This window comes from Plectropomus leopardus, chromosome 12 (assembly GCF_026936395.1).
Source record: "Plectropomus leopardus strain MGB_pleo_1.0 chromosome 12, ASM2693639v1, whole genome shotgun sequence".
Classification (NCBI taxonomy): Eukaryota; Metazoa; Chordata; class Actinopteri; order Perciformes; family Serranidae; genus Plectropomus; species Plectropomus leopardus.
Window position 1 is genome coordinate 5013401 of NC_142187.1, and position 18456 is coordinate 5031856.

Here is an 18456-nt window from a genome sequence, read left to right on the forward strand (position 1 = left end):
GGCTCCCTGCATAAATAGGACGCAGATGACGTCTGTGTTGGGTATGATGAATCAAAGCAAAGCTTGTCTACACAGCCAGTTACTGCTATATGCCTGCTGTTTATGGAATATGAATAAATGTGACAGAGAGGTATTAAAGAAAACAGGATGAAAATGCACATATTCTTGAGAACAGAAAGGTGCATTTTACTTCTGCACTTCGAAACCAATGTTGATATCAAGGTATAAAAGCAGAATAGATTGAAATGAAGCAATTTTAGACTTATGGGCAGATATGACTAATACAAAATAACACATCTTTAGAGATAAATGTGAGGACATACAAACACCTGGAGAGTAATGGAAGGAAGACACAATCATTACTGCATTACACCCGTATGCCTCCGTGAAGTCGTCTAGTTGCACAAAACAGTTTACATCCATGTCTGTGAAAACATGGATGCTTCACACACACACACACACATCTATTCAGTATTCTGACCAAATGCCTTCCCTTCTGTTTCTGAGATATGATGTTGAGTAATGGCCAGAAAAGTGTTTTGCAAAACATTATGATGTCACAGTAAAGTTGACCTTTTGGATCATCATTATATCCTGTTAGACATTTGTGTAAACTTCAACCACCAAATTCTAATCAGTTCATTCTTGAGTCCAAGTGGACATTTGTGCCAACAAAAACAAAAAAAAACTCAAAGCCTTCTTGAGATATAACGTTCATGACATTGAGATGGAGGCAAGGTTACAGAGACCTATACCTTTGACCCTAAAAATCGTATCATCTCATTGTTAAGTCCTAATATACGTCTGTGTCAAATTTAAAGAAATTCCGTTGAGGTGTTCTTGAGTCATTGTGTAAGGATCCAATGAATGCAAGGTTACAGTGACCTTGGACCATGGATCACGAAAATGTACCAAATGTAGAATTAATGTACATTAATGCTCTTAATATCATATAGTGCTCCCTAAAGACAAAAAAGAACATGACTGTCCTTTTAACACATTTTTTTTGTCATGTAACATAGTAAATGCATACATAATAAGGACATGCTTGGAACGTTGGGCATCATGCAGTAACATTCTCTTAAATGTCTCTCATATTTTCTTTTAATTTGCTGGTAAGAGAAAAACTTCAACTCCAGGTGCACCAAAATTTCTTAACCATGCTGCGGTGATCAATGCTGAATCCCACCGATCACAAGTCACCTGTTAGCACAGGTAACGTCCCCTAAAAACTATATAAGGGCAGGGTTTGTGGAAAACCTCTGGCACATGGCCGAGACTGGAGAGACAATGCCAAAAAAGGGTGTTAGAACTTCTGCAGCAGTGTAACTTATGTAGGTCTACTGTTAAATGTAGTTTAACAAAGAAAATGAGATGTCAGAGAAGTGTACTGAAGTAGTAGAAGTAGAAGTACACATGCAAAAAGGTTTAAATAGATTTACTAAATCAAAATAATTAAAATAATAAATAAGAAAAACAGCAAGTCCTCATACATTAACTAAAATGTGTTTTCCTGGGGTAACGACAGAATTTATCTGAGATCTCGAGATAACAAATTAAATGTGACAGGCCACACATGTGTCATGTGCTGCCATGTTGACTGATGGACGCCCTGAACACTAATGTAGATGAGCCGTTTGTTTTGTTCTTTTCTGCTTCTTATTCTAAAATATTTTTTAAACACATAACTGAGTGAATGCTACAACACGAATGTTAACATTACAAAGGGTGTGTTGAGCTAACTTGATGGCTCGGGACCTCACAATGCCATTCAGTCTGTAACTATCTCTCAATCTGTCAAAACTGGACACAAATAGCCACCTTTGTCGTCCCCCCCATGCAATGCATCGATCGGTATTCCCCTGCTCCTCTGATGTTGCTACACTGTATGATGTTTCAAATACATTATTTTGATGAATAACCTACTATTAAACACAGTTTTGTTATCTCAAGAAAATTATCCTGTTATCTTGGGAAAACGGAGGAAAAAAGAATATGAATGTATAGCTGCTTGGGGCTTCCCTACATGAAGCCCATTGTGTTTTATTTCACAATTTTGTTGTAAATCTTCTTAAGATGCGTTTCTTGTTGGTGTGGCAGCTGTTTCCCTCCCACTGATTACTCCTTTATATGTGTTTATAGCCTATAATGCAGTACAGCTGCAATGGTCATTTTGTTAGATAATGTTATGATTGTGAAAATTGTGATTTTATTAACTTGGCAGTGCAGTAGCATTTAAAAAACAAAAAACCCAAAACATATATATATATATATATATATATATATATATATATATATATATATATATATATACATATATATATATATATAGATATAGATATAGATATAGATATACATATATATCAAATTAGCTGGCTAATGTCTTTAGATTCAAGAATTAACAGAGAATTAACTTTTAGTATTTCCTCTGACAGGAGTTCTGCTCCCTGTGTGGAGGAAGCCCTCTGACTAAAACATGTTATTATGATATACAGCACATCGCAGCTATTAGAATTACAAACCAACCAAATCAGTTGCTGATACAAGAAAATCCCTCTGCAGCATTTGAGGGATCTTGACAGGCACAGCACTGCTCTGAATTATTCATAGACATTCTCAAACTGTCTGTGTTGCCCTACCTTTCCTCCGCCGGGCTGGTACTTGATGTTGTCAATGGATCCGATCTTGGAGCGGATGTTCTTCAGGTCAGGTGTGGGAGCGTTGATCGGCCGGGGGGTTCGAGGAGTGCGGGGCACCGCCGGCTTCTTCTCCATTGGGGTCTGCTTGGGCACGGGGGGTTTAGTGATAACGCGGCGGCGGTGACCGGTTTCACCATTAGTCGAGGCAGCAGGAGTGGTGGTGGTTGTGGCCGGGCGAGGACGGGCTATAGAGTAAGAAAAAACGGTAAAAAAATTCAATTATTGTTCATTTTTTTAAAGCTGAAAAGTAAATGCCAGTCAAAACAACTTCTGCTCCACGTGTAAGCTAAGGGTTAACATCAATGAAATGGAGTGCAATGATCTGCAAATCCTTTTTGACCCATATTCAGTTGAGTTCAGTATAAAGACATACATATAAAGATATGCTATGGCCACTAACACACCTCCATACCATCAAAGCATTTAAAGTTTGAGCTGGTAACTAGGGGTCGACCAATATTGGTTTTTCAGGGCCGATACCCTTACCGATGATGAGTACTTAATGAGACCGATAACTGATATTTTCGATATGCATTTACAATAACAATGAAAAAATGTCTGTCACAGTTTAGAATTTGGAATATAACAAACTCCAACACAAAACTCTGTTTAAATGCCTTTGGCAAGTGAACCTTTCAACATTGTATACAGCAAGTTCCCACCAACTTTTTTTTTGTTGATAAGTTCAGTCAAAAATAAACAAAAAAAAACCCAATAACAAATACCTCCCTAAAGTTTTACAAAATAAAAGTTCCTCCCAAGCTGACAATTTCTTTGCGTGTATTACAGACTGCCTTCCCTGGTGTTGGTTTTTCAGTAATTCATTTTATCAGGGATCATTAAAATAAAACGCTGATACAGATTCTTTTTTTAGGGCTGGACTTCTTGCCCGTGCAGTTTTTTTTTTCAAAAAGTAGTGCCTCTTGCACCGTCCTTGCTTGTAAACGACTGAGCCTTTGGAGGATGCCTCTTTCATACCTTGTCATGATATCAACACCTTTTACTTGTTTACCTGTGAAATGGTCTAAACAGGTGCTTTATGAGTCTTTTGTTGCCCCTGTTCCAACTATTTTGGATCATGTCACATGCATTAAATTCAGAACGAGTGTATACTTACAAACAATAAAGTTTATAAGTTCGAACATTTAAATATCTTGTCTTTGTACTGTATTCAGCTGAATATAGGTCAAAAAAGATTTGCAAATCATTGCGCTCTGTGTTTTTTTACACCGTTTTTTTGAAATTGGGGTTGTACATTCAACCATGTTATTTAACAGTAGATCAACATAGTGTGCTTTCATATAATATAGGCATCAGTGATCATGATTATATGGTTATTTTGTATCGTGGGGCAGTAAAAGTTTCACATTGTCCGAGTAGACACTGTACAGATTAAGCCCCAGTTAACCTCAAATTTGGAATCAGGCCAAATTTCTACCACATCGATTATCATTTGATGTGCAGTTTGAAGGTGGGGGGAGGGGTCACAATGATTAATTGCATGGGTAATTAACATTCCCTGCTGTCAGACAGTTGCACGGGTTTCGGGCATGTCTGGCAGTGCGAGCAGATCGATGATCGGATGGCCCAACATGGTTTTGAGACTGTCGTAATAAAAAACTGAACTTCAGACTTCAGACCATAATGTCTGAATCTCCCAAACCTTTTCTAACTCTCACAAACAGTCGAATTGCACAAAATAACTCTGATTTTCTCTCTTTTTCATATTTCTAACATCATGGCTGGTCAATTGGTTAGTATTGTGAGCAGAACAGTTACAGGTTCTGACTGCCCGACTGTAGAAGTGCTTGAAGCTGCTTTGACTGTAAAACCATGTTATCATTTCTACTCATAGCTTTTCTTTTATTCTACTGACATTTAGAATTCCAAAAGAATATACTGAAACAAGTACTGCCATTGACTGTTACTCTTTTTTTCTTGATTATCCGTCTTTGGTTACCTGGAGTCTTAGGTTTCTTGGCCTCTCCAGTCTTGTTTTCAGCCTTGTCGTTCTTGTTCGCTGTAACAAGGAAACATGGAAACATAGAACCTTAAAAACTCTGAAGTCACACATAACGACAGTAGGCTTCACCAAATATGTCAACACCCATGCCACACTGCACTTTGTTCATCTATAAATCAGGATACTTACATATCAGCCAAAAAGTACAGAAAAGTATAGCCACTTCCGCTTCTGTAACCTACTATTCTACATCTACCACAACACTACTGATCTCACTATGGCAAAACATTAGTGCAGATATGACCAGCATGCCAGCTGCATGCCAGTGTTTACATTCAGTTGGGCATACTGGTTGTTGATTTTCTTCTCTCGTATTTTATTTTGTTCTTCTTTTTCATTTGTTCGAAGTAAAGATCTAACAAACACTGGTGTGCAGATACCACAAGCTCTCACTGGTCTTGCGCAACACGGCTCCCAAACTAGGAGCAAGACTACAAAATGGTCCCTGTGACTTTTTTCAAAACAACTTGGCACATCAGGGCACTTGGATTACTTTGGACGAGCAGTATGGAGGCATTTTGTAGTTATGTTTTGTATTGTTTTAACATTTGAGTCCTGGTCACCATTTGCTTCAATTGTTAGGGAGATGAGTGAAACACCTTTTCGCTGTGAACCTCCAGCAGTGATTTGTGAACTATAAAACTTCACCTAACTTTACATAAGCATGAGGGTGACTAGATAAAGACTGAATTTGAATTTTTGGGTGAACTATCACTTTAACTTAATTTTTATACAGTAGGAGTAACTGGAGATGTATCATCCATCTTTATTTACAGTCTATGGTCAGTTTGAGGAGTTGGGAGTGAGAATTGGTTAATTTCCCACAACAAGTTTGTAAGGTGATAACACATCATGACTGTACAGGAAAGCTTAAAACAGCTGGAACTTGTCATCGGTTTTTGAAACTGCTAAAATCACATCAAGGGAAAAGAAGAAGGTGATCTGCTGACAATCCAAAGTTTTGCCATAGTCAAGATTTCCTGTCCATCAGAGAGCTGCAGCGGGCTGCTCACTTATTGGTTATCAAGTTTTCATGATTGATCAGCTGAGCAGGAGATTTTTGGGCCCTGGTTACTTAAAGATGCATGCAGTCTGAGCAAAAGTGAGATATTTCACAGTTTCCAAAGGCGTGACAGCACGTCCATCATGTTGATAGAGTCTCGCTGTATGTAATGCTGGTGTGGTTGACACATGATGGAATCTGACTAAACTGCTGCCATGGGGGCAACAGACACATAAGTAATGGAGTTCACTCATGCAACTAAAATGAAATATGCACCTTGCAGTACATCACACCCGTCGCTGTAAACTGGCTGAATGAATCATATTCTCTGAGGGTGCTGAGCCGAAGTGCACAAAAAGCAGAAAGCCTGTTTGACTATCATAGCTCCGACTGAGTCATAGTTTCCTCTCTGGGAGAGGTGAGATACTGTTTGTGATGTGCAGATAAAAATACCAGTCTGGTGTCTTTAAAAGCCGGCTCTTGAATCCAATAAAGTGTAACATATGGTAGCAATTCAGTTAGCCTGTTGCCTGGAGCGGTGCCAGTTTACATTGTGAGTCATTTCCCAGCTACTGTGGAGAGTTCAGGTCCTGTTGTGGAGGTCATGTTGCACTTTCAACACTATCAACTAGCTGCTGCAGAGTGAAGATACTGTCTGTGAATACCACTGGTGAAGACTTGGGTTCAGTATTGGGGTGAAAAAAAATGTTGGGAAAGTTTGATTACATCTTCATGCTATTAGTACATTAGTTTCAGTCTCATGGTGTGTTATACCTTAAAAAAATAAAAATAAATAATTAAATAAATACTTTCTGAAGAGAAATCACCGACAATTATGGGTTGAAACCAAAATTTTCTTTAGACAAAGATGATTTCATCCATATCTTTTCAATAAATTTTGGGTTTTTTTGACTTTTCAACACTGAGGTTATATGTTTGGATCACACCAAAACTTTTCAGCTGTGATCTAAGATACCTTTGCATCCTTCATCAGCAGAGAGGGTGGCTACTGATTAATTCTAAGTCATTTTTTAAATTACTGAATAGGCCTTCATGTGAAGTTTGTGGATATATAGCACCTATTTTTTTCTGTGGAAAAATATTTTATGCCTAAATTACTGTTAATAGAACAATATAGGACATAACAGGCTCTGATGGCCACTGCAAAACGGCCAGATCTTACCAAAGCGTCCCCCCATCTTTATTTTTTATATATTTTTTTGGGAGGCAGGAGGGCCATAAAACCCAATGCCTCCCCATAGATGGCGTTAGTGGTGACAATAGTGTTCACATCACACAACCAGGTGCAGAGGGCAAGCAGATAGAACAAAAATAATGACACTGTGGAAGCTGTGGAAGTGTGTGTGTGTGTGTGTGTGTGTGTGTGTGTGTGTGCGCGTGCACATACCAGCAGTTTTATTTGCAGCAGTTGCAGAGGAGCCGTTCTTATTGGCAGTCGCGCGGGGTGTGGGCGTGGCCTTTGGCACAGGTGGGCGCTTCTCATTTTCTGCAGTCTGGAAATCACAACACACAAACAGACGAGCTGTGGGGACGACAGTCTCAGAGTTTATCAGTATGTCTGTGTGGATTCTCGCCTCTGTGTGCGTGACGCTGATGTTATCCTGTTTTCCGGTGTTGTGAGAGGCCAACTGTAACCATTGCATAAGCAGAGCGAAAGCAAAGAGAGGAAAGGAGCTAAAGACAGATTTATGACACACAGAAAGGAAGAGGAGGATGATTGCAGTCAGATTTTGTGTAAATGTTACCCTTTAAGACCTGGATCAAAATCAGTTTTCCTGCGCTGTGTTCAGATGCCTTGCACAAGCATTTATCATCTCTGAAACCGGAGAAAGATTGGTTTGATTTCTTTTAGAAAACATGGTGAAAAACTTAAGTAGTAACTTTGCAAGATATGTCCCATAAATTGGGGATGCTATACTTAGAGTACTTTCACTGCTTTACCTCGCCGTTGCACAACCTTTTCCTTTACTTATGTCCTTGTTTTGTACAAACTCATGAGTGCAGCTGGTTGTTGCAATGTCTTTTGCTGCGCGTTGGTTTTGATCAGATAATAGTTAACAAGCTTCCTGAACACGCGGCTCACCTGTGGGCCTGATAACAGAATTGCAGGTGAAAAAAAACACTAAACCTTCCGTTGATGAAGAAAGCAGAAAATGTTGCTGGAAGAAACTGAAATGCAAGAGAAACAGAAAGGAGAGGCAGCCAGTGTGGGACAATAAAAGCAACACTGTGTGAGATAAATGCGGGCACACTGTTAAAGTGGTTCTGAAAGTGGATCTTTTAATATCATTCTCAGGTTGTCTGATACATTTTATTGGTTCCTAGAAATCAAATACAGCAGGTATATTCATGTTAATGTGTTTGCAGTGAGGAGAATCAGCAGGAGTAGGCACCCCTTCAACTTCGTATGTCAGGAATGTTTTTTTCTTCTCCAGCTGCAGATGTATCATTTGATTTGTTAAATGTTTCAGTGCACACTGCAGACAGATATAATTGCAATTTCAGCAGTAAAAATTTTATTTTTTTTAAAACTGGAAACCAATTATTCTATTATTATAATTGTTCATTAAAGAGACCTATCTTAATTTCTGTTTTCAAATTATATTGCTTTTTAATAAAGCAAAATAATGTAATAAAAAAAATTGCTGAGTATGCAGATTTCTTATCCAATTACTTAATTAATCGCCAGAATAATTTATAGAATACTCTTTTACTAAAATAATCCATAGCTGCAGCCCAAGTAAAAATATGTGTATCTTATGGGTATTAAGTCTCAATCAGTGGGAACAAATGGCTTTTCTTGTGTTCCACTTCTTTAAGTGCTGTAGCAGCTTAAGTTGAACCATAAAAAATAAATCGGTTTGTACTTATCGGAGAGGCAGCATTATCATATAATCTAAACATTCACTGCAAATTGTGCTCACCTGTGTGGCTACGTACGTAAAAAAAGGATTGGACGGGGCACATGCTCAAAATAACCAATCCTAATCAATTAAAAAAACATTGTTTGGGCTCGATACCGATCCATCCGATCAGAACATCCCTAGATAACATTTTATTAAATTGTGAGCAATATAACAGGTGGTTAAGATTCATTCAACTTCTTGTACATGGCTTTTGGAATCTTATCATCTCAGTAAACAACAACACTTCAGAGCATTTTCAAAAATTGTGTCTTTGAATCGTGATGTTTCCAAAGTCCACAAACATGAAGACTGAGAAAAGTCCTGTCTTCACTAAATAAGACAGAGACCTCACACATTCATCTGAACAGATACATGAACACATACATCCACCCATGTGTATTATACTCACCTTGGCAGCCTTGGTGGAGCCTGTTGCTGTTGGCGGCTGCTTGGCCGCGGTGGGTGTGGTTGCCTTGGGTACAGGGCTTTTTTTATTGGCTGAGGCTGCGGTGGGGGAGGGGCGTTTGGCCGAGTTGGCCTCGCCATTGGTGGAGAGGGTGGATGGGCGGGATTTGGCTGAGTTTGGTTTAGCTGAACCCACGTCAGGCTGGTGATAATGGAATTAAAAGAAGCCACAGTGCAGTACAAAGGAGTAAGGGGGGAGGGGAAGAAAGAAAAAGGAGGACAGGTAGAGTTTGAGAAAGAAAAAGCAGAGATGAAATCACTGGTTGCAATGACAGCATGATATGGTAGCAAAGCCAGCAACCGCGTGAGAATCATAAAATAGAATTTAAAATAAAGCAAGCAATTTAAAGCCACTTTGGAGAGCTCATGAGTTGTAAATTATAAAATTATAATTATATAAAATGAGCAGCAGTCCAAAAGTAGCATATGGTATGGAAATCAGGTCTCAGGTATTCACATTCATGCACAAACACAGAGAATCCAAATGATGGATATAAAATATTTTGCATTTTTTGACATAGTAAAGACACAGGAAGTTCAAAGTTTATCTATGCACCTTCAGTAGGTGGTGCTGGAAGCTTGGTGACATAGGGACAGGCCACAGGGCTACCTGCCGTACTACTGGGTAGGCAAGCTAATTGCTTAGATGTCAGATACAAGTTGGTAAAAAGACAACTGGATACATTCTTTCCTGTGAAAGTCGGTCAGTGGCGCATGAAGCCAAAAACGTTCAGTCAGCATGAAGTTACCCAGATCCTTAACAATGTTGGGCCCTCAAAGCAAGTCCAACAGATAGCTTCACTAGCCAAGTGGCTTCTGGTCCCGGGGACCCCCAAGAGTTTTCAAGGGAGTTTCAGGCAGTCCCCAAAAAGTGGGAAAATTGGTTATTTTCTTTAATTAATTCTTCATAGAAGTGAGCCCTGTTTGTGTGAAGGTCATAAGAGTGATGATTCTGACCATAGCTTTCACTTCCTGGTTGTCTCCTCGTATCCATATAAAGAATTCCATTAAAAGATTAAAACTGAAAATTTAAATAAAGTAGTCTGTAAAGACAGTAACTCTCCACTGCTGAACATTTGACTGTTTGTTGATTCACTCACTTCAGCGCAGTGAGGAAAAACTCACTCACTCTCTTTTAAGGATGACGCTAAGTTTAAATGGCTGTGCAGTACTCTTTGTCGGAGGTAGAAAACTGTAACTAATTGAAAACACATCTGATCTGGCATAGTGCAGGATGGTCCCTTATTGAAAAATTAAATACATTGCCCCACACTGAATCAATACAAAATGCTATTTGTCCTGTGTTTTTGCCCAAATCTGTTAGAATGAAGCGAATGAAACCTACATGCTTTATTTTCAAGACCGATCGAGTACAGAACCCTAAAATTATTCCATAATCAAAATAATGGTTAGTTGCAGCCCCCCAAAAAAGTGGAAGGTGCAACACAGCTAATAATCTATGATATCATCCTCCATTTGGAACCTCTGCCTTTGTATTTCTTTAAATGTCATTAGCATGAATTTGCAGGTTAACATTGATTAAAATTGAACTTCAAACAAAACATTTGCACACATATCATTAGTCTCTGTGAGCAAATTTGCAGCAATTTCATTGAAATCGAACATTTTCCCTGCAAAATTTCATTCAGAATGCAGGTACATACTGGCTGAAAGACACGCACACGCACACACACACAAACACACAGGAGACCGGTAGTAGCAGCAGCAGTGGTGAACTACTTGAAGTGGAAGATGTCTGTAATTTCTGCTATCAGACAGAGTATCCGTGTGTGTGTGTGTGTGTGGGTTTGTGAGTCCCGCTCAAGGACACTTTAACAGGCTGTTGTTGGACACACCGGCTGTGGCAGAGTTCAAAACTGTGACCTTTGGGTGACGGGGCTGTTTCTGAAACCACTGGACACTTTTTCAACTTGGATTGTGTGAATCTCTTTGTAGGAAATGTGTGTGGACAGCAGTGTGTGTGTGTGTGTGTGCGTGTGTGTGTGTGTGTGTGTGTGTGTGCGTGTGTGTGTGTGTGTGTGTGTGTGTGTGTGTGTGTGTGTTTGCGCGCGTGTGCGTGTGTGCGTGTGACCCACCTTGCTCTTGCTGTCAGGGCTCGGCAGGTTCTTGCTGCCGTTGCCTGTTGGAGACTTGGCTGTCCCTTTCCCTCCCTTCTCTTCCTTCTTCTCCGCCAGCTTCTTGTCCGCCTCCTTCTTCTCGTCCTCCTCCTTCTTCTCGTCTTTGTTGGTCTTCTCCGGCTTGTCTGCTTTCTCTGCCTTCTCAATGGCTTTGTTGTTCTTCTCGGCGTTCATCTTCTCCGTCTTTTCCTCGTCTTTGAGGATCTTCTCAGACTTCTGGTTCTTATCTGGGCTGCTGTCCTTCTTCTGCTGCTCCTCTTTTTCCTTCTTGTCAAAGGTGTCAAACTTGTCAGTCTTGCTGGACATGATGTCTGTCTTCTCCTGCTTGTCCTTGTTATCGGATTTCACTGTGAGAGAAAGAATGTAATTTTCAGCATAAAAAGTGATTTTACCAAACATTTGCAAAAAACCCCATACATTTACACTTTTAACTGCATAAAATGAACAATAATTAACAATTCTGCAGTACATGTTCTTTGAAAGGCACTGGAGGGGATGGATGCACAATTTCCTTTGGTTATTACATATGATAGATCATGTAGTATAAGCACATTGTTACCATTCCTATTAATGACACGGGCTTACTTTAGTTACTTTGCTTTTGTGAAATGACATACTCTGTAAAATCTGACAAGTTGATTTTACTCAAAAACATATAGGAAACCAGTTGCCTTGAAAAACGCAAGCAAATGTGACTATTAATCTTAATTCATTTTTACGTCATATCTAATTAAGTTCACTTAAATTTAGTTATGTTCATTTAAAGTTGTTGCAACTTAAATGACAAGTTTAATTACGTCAATCTTTGTTAGTTTTACAACTTCAGAAAACCAAGTATACTGTGCTATTTATCTGTGTTTTGCTTCACTGGCTTCATCACTGGCAAAATCCTCTTTGTCATGATCATATTGAGTCAGACTAACTTGGTTTACTTAAATTGCTAACACAAAGAAGAATAAGTTAATTAAACTGGTCATTTTTAAGTTGTAACAATTAAAAATTGAAATTAAAAATTAAGTAAATACAGCTACATTTCAAGTAACATTAACACTTCTATATAAAGGTAACACAAATTCAGATTAAAAGTTATATCTACTTTGCCTTTTCCAGGCAATCAGTTTCCAAGATAATTTGAAGTGAGATCAGCTTGTCAGATTTTACAGTGTACAATAGAACACATTGAAGTATTGAAGCACAAACTACACATTTAAGCACCTGACTTTCAAGACACTGTCTGACACCTCTGAGGACATAATGTCTCTCCACTGTTTCAGACTGTTTCCACAGAGAAAATCTATCACATTAAATGAACACCGTTGATTGCATTTGCACTTTTCGTTATTTATAGATTTGTTGGGTGATTTTAAGTAGGTCGCACCGGCAGATGATTCTGGCTCTGGTTGGTAAACAGGTCAAGCTCAGTTATTTCATTGCCCTACATCATGCAAGTGTCCATAATGATCACACCCTCTCTACGAAATCCACATCACAGACTATTTTGTACAGAGTTTATGTCCTGCCCATAGTGGTATTCATTGAGATATTCTTTTTTTTTCTTTCATTGATTTTACTGATTTTATAACTTAACAGCACAGTGCTCTCCTCAGATTAAAAACAAGCAGGCAAAGAAAATGAAGAAGACAAATAATAATAATAATAATAATAATACATTTTGACAATAATTAAAATAGGGAAAAGAAAGTAGGAAAAGAAAAAAAAATCTCTATCGAAAAACAAAGATACATTAAGAAAGATGAGAGATATGAGGCAGTGTTCACAAGAATGAGACAGATGAGGTCACAGTAACCTTGACCTTTGACCAATAACCACCAAAACTGAATCAGGTCAACCTTGAATTCAAATGGATGTTTATGCCAAATTTGAAGAAATGATCTCGAGGCGTGCATGATATATCAGGTTCACGAGAATGGGACAGACAGACAGATGGACAACCCGATAACATAATTGCAGCTATCAGAGCTAAGGCAAAAATAATTTTGTTGTTTTGTTTTGTATTTTGTTGTTCAATCAGAATTTGAAAAGAACACGTCCTTAGCTGTCAGTGTTCTTCCTCTGTGCGGCAGGATTATGAAAACACCAGGCAGGACGTCTCTCCGTCCTCCGCAGAGCAAACACTAGGTCAAACTGTGCTGCTTCACCAGTGTTGCTTCCAGCTGATTCATAGGGTGAGCACAGTATGAGAAACAAGGAGAGAACAAGGTGACGGCACGAGGGAGGTATGACAGGGGAACGTGAGCCGAGGGAGACAGAAGGAGCTCCGGGCGTTGATGGGGTTAAGGACGGACAGCCAGCGGAGCTGAGGGGTCGGGGGACAGGAAGAGACAAGAGCTCTTTGTTACCACCCAAGACATCTCTTACATAACAGTGACAGTGGACAGGCCTTTGCTGTGCCCTCATGTCCCCTCATTTCCCTCTGTACTGACGTTTGCTGTGTGACAGCCGCACAGTCTCCTCTGAAAACAAGGCAATTTGCTGCCGCTGTGTTTTTTCCAGCAATCAAGTCCGCAACATGGAGCGAGTCCCTCTATGGCTGCCATTAACCCTTTGAAACTTCAGCAAGTTGGTTCAATTTCTTTAAAAAAGACAAAAATAAACAGGAAAATGCCCAGAGAAAAAGTTCTCAGAGAGTAATAATAGATCTCTAAAGAGGAGATGGCCCAAGTCAGTAAAAGGTACAATTACGACAAAGTTATAAAAAGGAAAGTAAAAAAATAAAAACAAACAAGGACGTGACCAGAAAAAAAATCGTAATGAGTAATGACAATTCTAATACAAAGTACAAGAAAATGACCAAGAAGATTTGCAGAGTATTACTAATTCTGTAAAGAAAGGAGGAGAAATGACCTAAATATTTGCAAAAAATCAATAAGAAAGTATGAGATAATTACCTGAAAAGTAACCAAAAAAAAGGAAAGTAAGTAAAAAGATGAAATGACGTAAATATTTGCAAGAAATCTGTAAAAAGTACAAGAAAATGACCAATAGCACAAAAAAGTAAAGTTAAAAAGAAAAACAAACATGGAAATGACCTGAAAAAAATCTTAGAGTAATAATGATTCGATAAAAAAGAAATAACCTAAATATTTGCAAGGAATCATTATAAAGTATGAGACAATTACGTAACATTTCAAATTAAAAAAAATATTTTAAAAAAATTAAAAAAAAAACAAACAAACAAGGAAATGTCCAACAGAATCATTATAAGTCTGTAGCTTAAATATGTAATTGCGACAATCTAAAATATGGTTTTCAGGCTATTGTCCCTAGCTTTTTCATATCATTTTCTAAATCAACTAATTTCTTGCAGTTTGCAGGAGATTACTTGACAAGTTGCTCATTGCCTTTCTTCCCCATGTTTTCGACATACTTCAATCCAATTTTCTTCAGGTTCAAAGGTCGAATACTTATGAAAGGTGTCTGAACGCAGCACAAGAAAAGTGATTAAACAAGATACACTTTTCCTGTTACTCTTAAGTATATCTGCAAACTAGCTCAGCCTGGAGACGTATCACAAACAGGACACGAGCACGGACAATTCTCACAAGCAGGGCTCGTGTGTGGTGGGGTAGGGAAGAGGAAAAACGCCTCGTTATGTTCGGTGTACAGAGTCGCTCTCATTTGGAGTTGTGTTATCCTCCTGCACTCCTGGTTTCCCTCCTCAGCTATTGTTTTGTCGTGCTTTATTAAACCAAAATGAAGTCTCTTGCTGTATTGCAATGTCACACTGATGTTAATGCAAACTCATCACTTGCTGCAGCTGCTTTACAAAGCCTCGCGCTGACACCTACTTGTTTCATGAATTTTAATGTCCTTGATTTCCAAGATCCCTTGCAGTGTTTCGGTCCCATCTGATGTTGGTGTCTGACAGAGAAAACACGCATCAATATTACCCATTTCATTTCCTGGAAGGAGCTAAAAGGAGGTCTGGTGTGTATGAAGCTCATTACAGCTGTGGCTCTTTGTCTTTTTTTACAAAAGCGTTCTGTCTTTAATCTGCTCCAGGTGGTGCAGCAAATTCTACTTTGTCACAGCAAGAGGGTCCCCGGTTCAATCCCGGGTTGGAACAAATAAATTAACAAATAAATTGCCCTGAGGTGTAACTGTGAGTGTGTATGGTTGTTTGTCTATATGTGTCGGCCCTGCGATAGTCTGGCAACCTGTCCAGCATGTACCCCGCCTTCTGCCCGATGACAGCTGGGATCGCCCCCCCCGCGACCCTTATGAGGACAAGCGATTATGGACAATGAATGAATGAATGAATGAATGAACTGATTTAGCACTGCTGTCCTTTAACAATGTCTGACTCAAGATTGACAGTTTTTTTAAAAAAAGGATCAAAATCGAAGCAGCAGAGCCGTAGATATTGTCAGCCAAAGATAGACTAAGACAAACGGTCTTGTGTCAAAGCACACGCATGAGGTTTTTCTTCAGCTATCAGCTGTATCTTATTGCTTTCATTAGTGGATCAGCTGAGGAAGTTCGTGAGTGGACTTTAAGATTACTACTGTAAGATTAATAAAGTACAAAAATGTAGAAAATTATATGAAAATTAGCATAAAAGAAAATGAAAGAAAAATGTTGAGTAATAAAAATAAATAAAAAAAACAAGACAAGGATATAACCTGAAAAAGTGCTTAAAAATAATAATTCTGTAAGAGAATTGCAAATATAGAGTTATGATAGTTATAAATAGCGTTTTCATGAAATCTGAGCAAATTGGCTTGATTCCTTTCAAAAACATGGGAAGGAGGCAATGAGCGATGGAGGAAGAAATGACCCAAAATTAGGAAGAAAAAAACAGAAAAGGGCAAATTACCTGAAAATTAGCAAAAAATAAGAAAAAAATAAAGATAAAAAAAAGAAACACAGAAGGAAAACACTGAAGATGGAGCTTAAAAATATAGTAATTCTGTAACATATTTTATCATTTTTAGCACAAAAAAATGACCTTAAAATTAGCTGAAGACAAAAAAAGAAAAGCTAGAGATGTGCTTAAAAATGTATAATTATTTTATAACATATTTTTAAACACCTAATTATGATGAGTATGAATAAAGTTTTTGCCTGGCTTTTTTCTTCTTTTCCCTAGACATTTTCCCTAGCTTTTTTAAAAATAATTTTATAAAAGTACTAATTTCTTGCTATTTGTGGAACATTTCTTACCAAGTCTCTCATTGCTGTTTTACCATGTTTTTTTTTTTTTTTTAAAGAAATTGCATCAATTTGCTCATGGTTCAAAACTGAAATACTTGTTAAGGCATCAGAAAACAGTACAAGAAAAGTGATTTTGCTCCAGGTTTCAGAGGGTTAAATCAATGTTTTACTTTCCAGTTTAGGAAAAAAGAAGCTCAATGGAGTCAGATGATCAGGCAGGATGTAAACCTCCAAGTTAGACTCATTTATTTCAAAGAGAATATGGGCAGTAAAATTAGTACCCTAACTGTCCTGTGCTTTAAGCATGACCCACTCTACCCTCCCTCTGATTGGCTGATACTCATTACCTTCATTGGTTGGATTGGTTAGGTCTAGATCCATCAGACACTATTGCACTGTCATTGTCATATTTCCACATCTCAACAAAATAAAAAAAAAGTTACCATAATTGACAGAAGCGGTGGCAATAATGGCTAAAAGTTCCCATAAACAAAATCCTCCTTTAACTTGGCAGGTATTTGAATTGCACATTGAGGGTGTGGAGACATCCTCATGGAGAGCTGGCAGATTGGTTTATTTTTCTGCCTGTCTAACAAAATCAAACTCAGTGAAAGCTTTGGAAACTGAGAGAACAATAGTGTTTGTCGACAGTGTGGATCTCACCAGGGAAAATTAAGAGTGACGGGCTGAGAACAACACTTGGACTGCACCAATTTGCAGTCATATTTCTACAAAAAAACATATTTAGTCTGAATAATTTGAAAAATGCTTTACTGATAAAAAAAAAAGAAAAAGAAAAATGTGGATATATGTATTTGAGGCCTTGATATTCTTATAGATTCAGTTATTGCAGCTTCAGCACACAATGTATTGCTTTTGCTACAGTAGTTTACATCAGTGTATCACTCCACCCTGCAACACCAGCAATATGACTCAACATGACACTGCTGGCTGAGAACACAGAGGATCTATCTAATACCACGCTACAATACACAGCTGCTGGCGACCAGCTGTGTGTGTGTGTGTGTGTGTGTGCGCGCGTGTGTGTGTGTGTGTGTGTGTGACAGAGAGAGAAATGACTGCACGTAAATCAGAGCATGACTAACATACACAGACATGAAGCTGGTGCAAGAATATTTTACTGGAGGCGGCCTTCAGACACACATGCAAGCACGCACACACACGCACGCAAGCACGCACACACACACACACACACACACACACACACACACACTTTTCTGTCTCATATAAGCCCAGTTTGAGTATTGACCGCTATAGCTCCTTTTTGCTAGCATGACAGCTATCTAGCTTCCACAGTGACAGGCTGGACGATCAACAGACAGTCTGATGGACGCAGTAATAACCATCACAACACTGCACAGACATACAGTACACACAAGTGTTTATGCCACAGTTTATGAGAGACACTTCGTAAAGCCCTCTTTATGTAGTCATGATGAACGTTGTCATTAGTGCATATCAGATAGTTACACATTATACATTTACTATTTACTGCTGTTTGTAAACAGCACAAAAGCACATGACTGATTCATAATAAAATGCGTAAATTGCTTTGTGATCGCGAAGATCGTAATGAAGATGTTTTTTTGTTTTTTTTAAATTGCGTTTATTGCCGGCTGAACGTCTTTAAGAGGCTGTCTTTTATACCTGGACTAATGATACTGGTATCATATAAAACTAGTGGAATCTAAGGGATTTAGTGGTACCAGCCGCGTCATCCTCGTATTGCACATCTCTCCATCCTGGAAGAGGGATCCCTCCTCAGTCACTCTTCCTGAGGTTTTTACCATTTTTTGCCCCCATTACAGGGTTTTTTGGGAGGAGTTTTTGCTTAGCCGATGTGAGGGTCTAAGGGCAGAGGGATGCCGTATGCTGTAAAGCCCTCTGAGGCAAACTGTGAGTTGTGATATGGGCTTTATAAATAAAATTGACTCGATATGGATTCCAAAACTATTTTGAAATGCAAAATAATAGAAATTTAAAAAATGCAATAAATTGCAATGAA

General features: G+C 38.6%; 1 protein-coding gene across 6 annotated transcripts in view; it reads right to left on the reverse strand.

Moving 5' to 3' along the window:
* Nucleotides 1-18456, reverse strand: part of map4l (microtubule associated protein 4 like) — a 126740-nt gene that overhangs the window by 16535 nt on the left and 91749 nt on the right. For 5 of the 6 annotated variants that reach the window (XM_088085058.1, XM_088085056.1, XM_088085057.1 and 2 more), the window contains 5 exons: nt 11214-11602; nt 9062-9259; nt 7134-7239; nt 4660-4719; nt 2640-2884 (listed from right to left, as the gene is read on the reverse strand). In XM_088085058.1, coding sequence (XP_087941184.1) covers nt 2640-2884; nt 4660-4719; nt 7134-7239; nt 9062-9259; nt 11214-11602 — 998 coding nt within the window. The remainder of the gene's footprint in view (nt 1-2639; nt 2885-4659; nt 4720-7133; nt 7240-9061; nt 9260-11213; nt 11603-18456) is intronic. The other variant, XM_088085059.1, reaches the window with a different exon arrangement.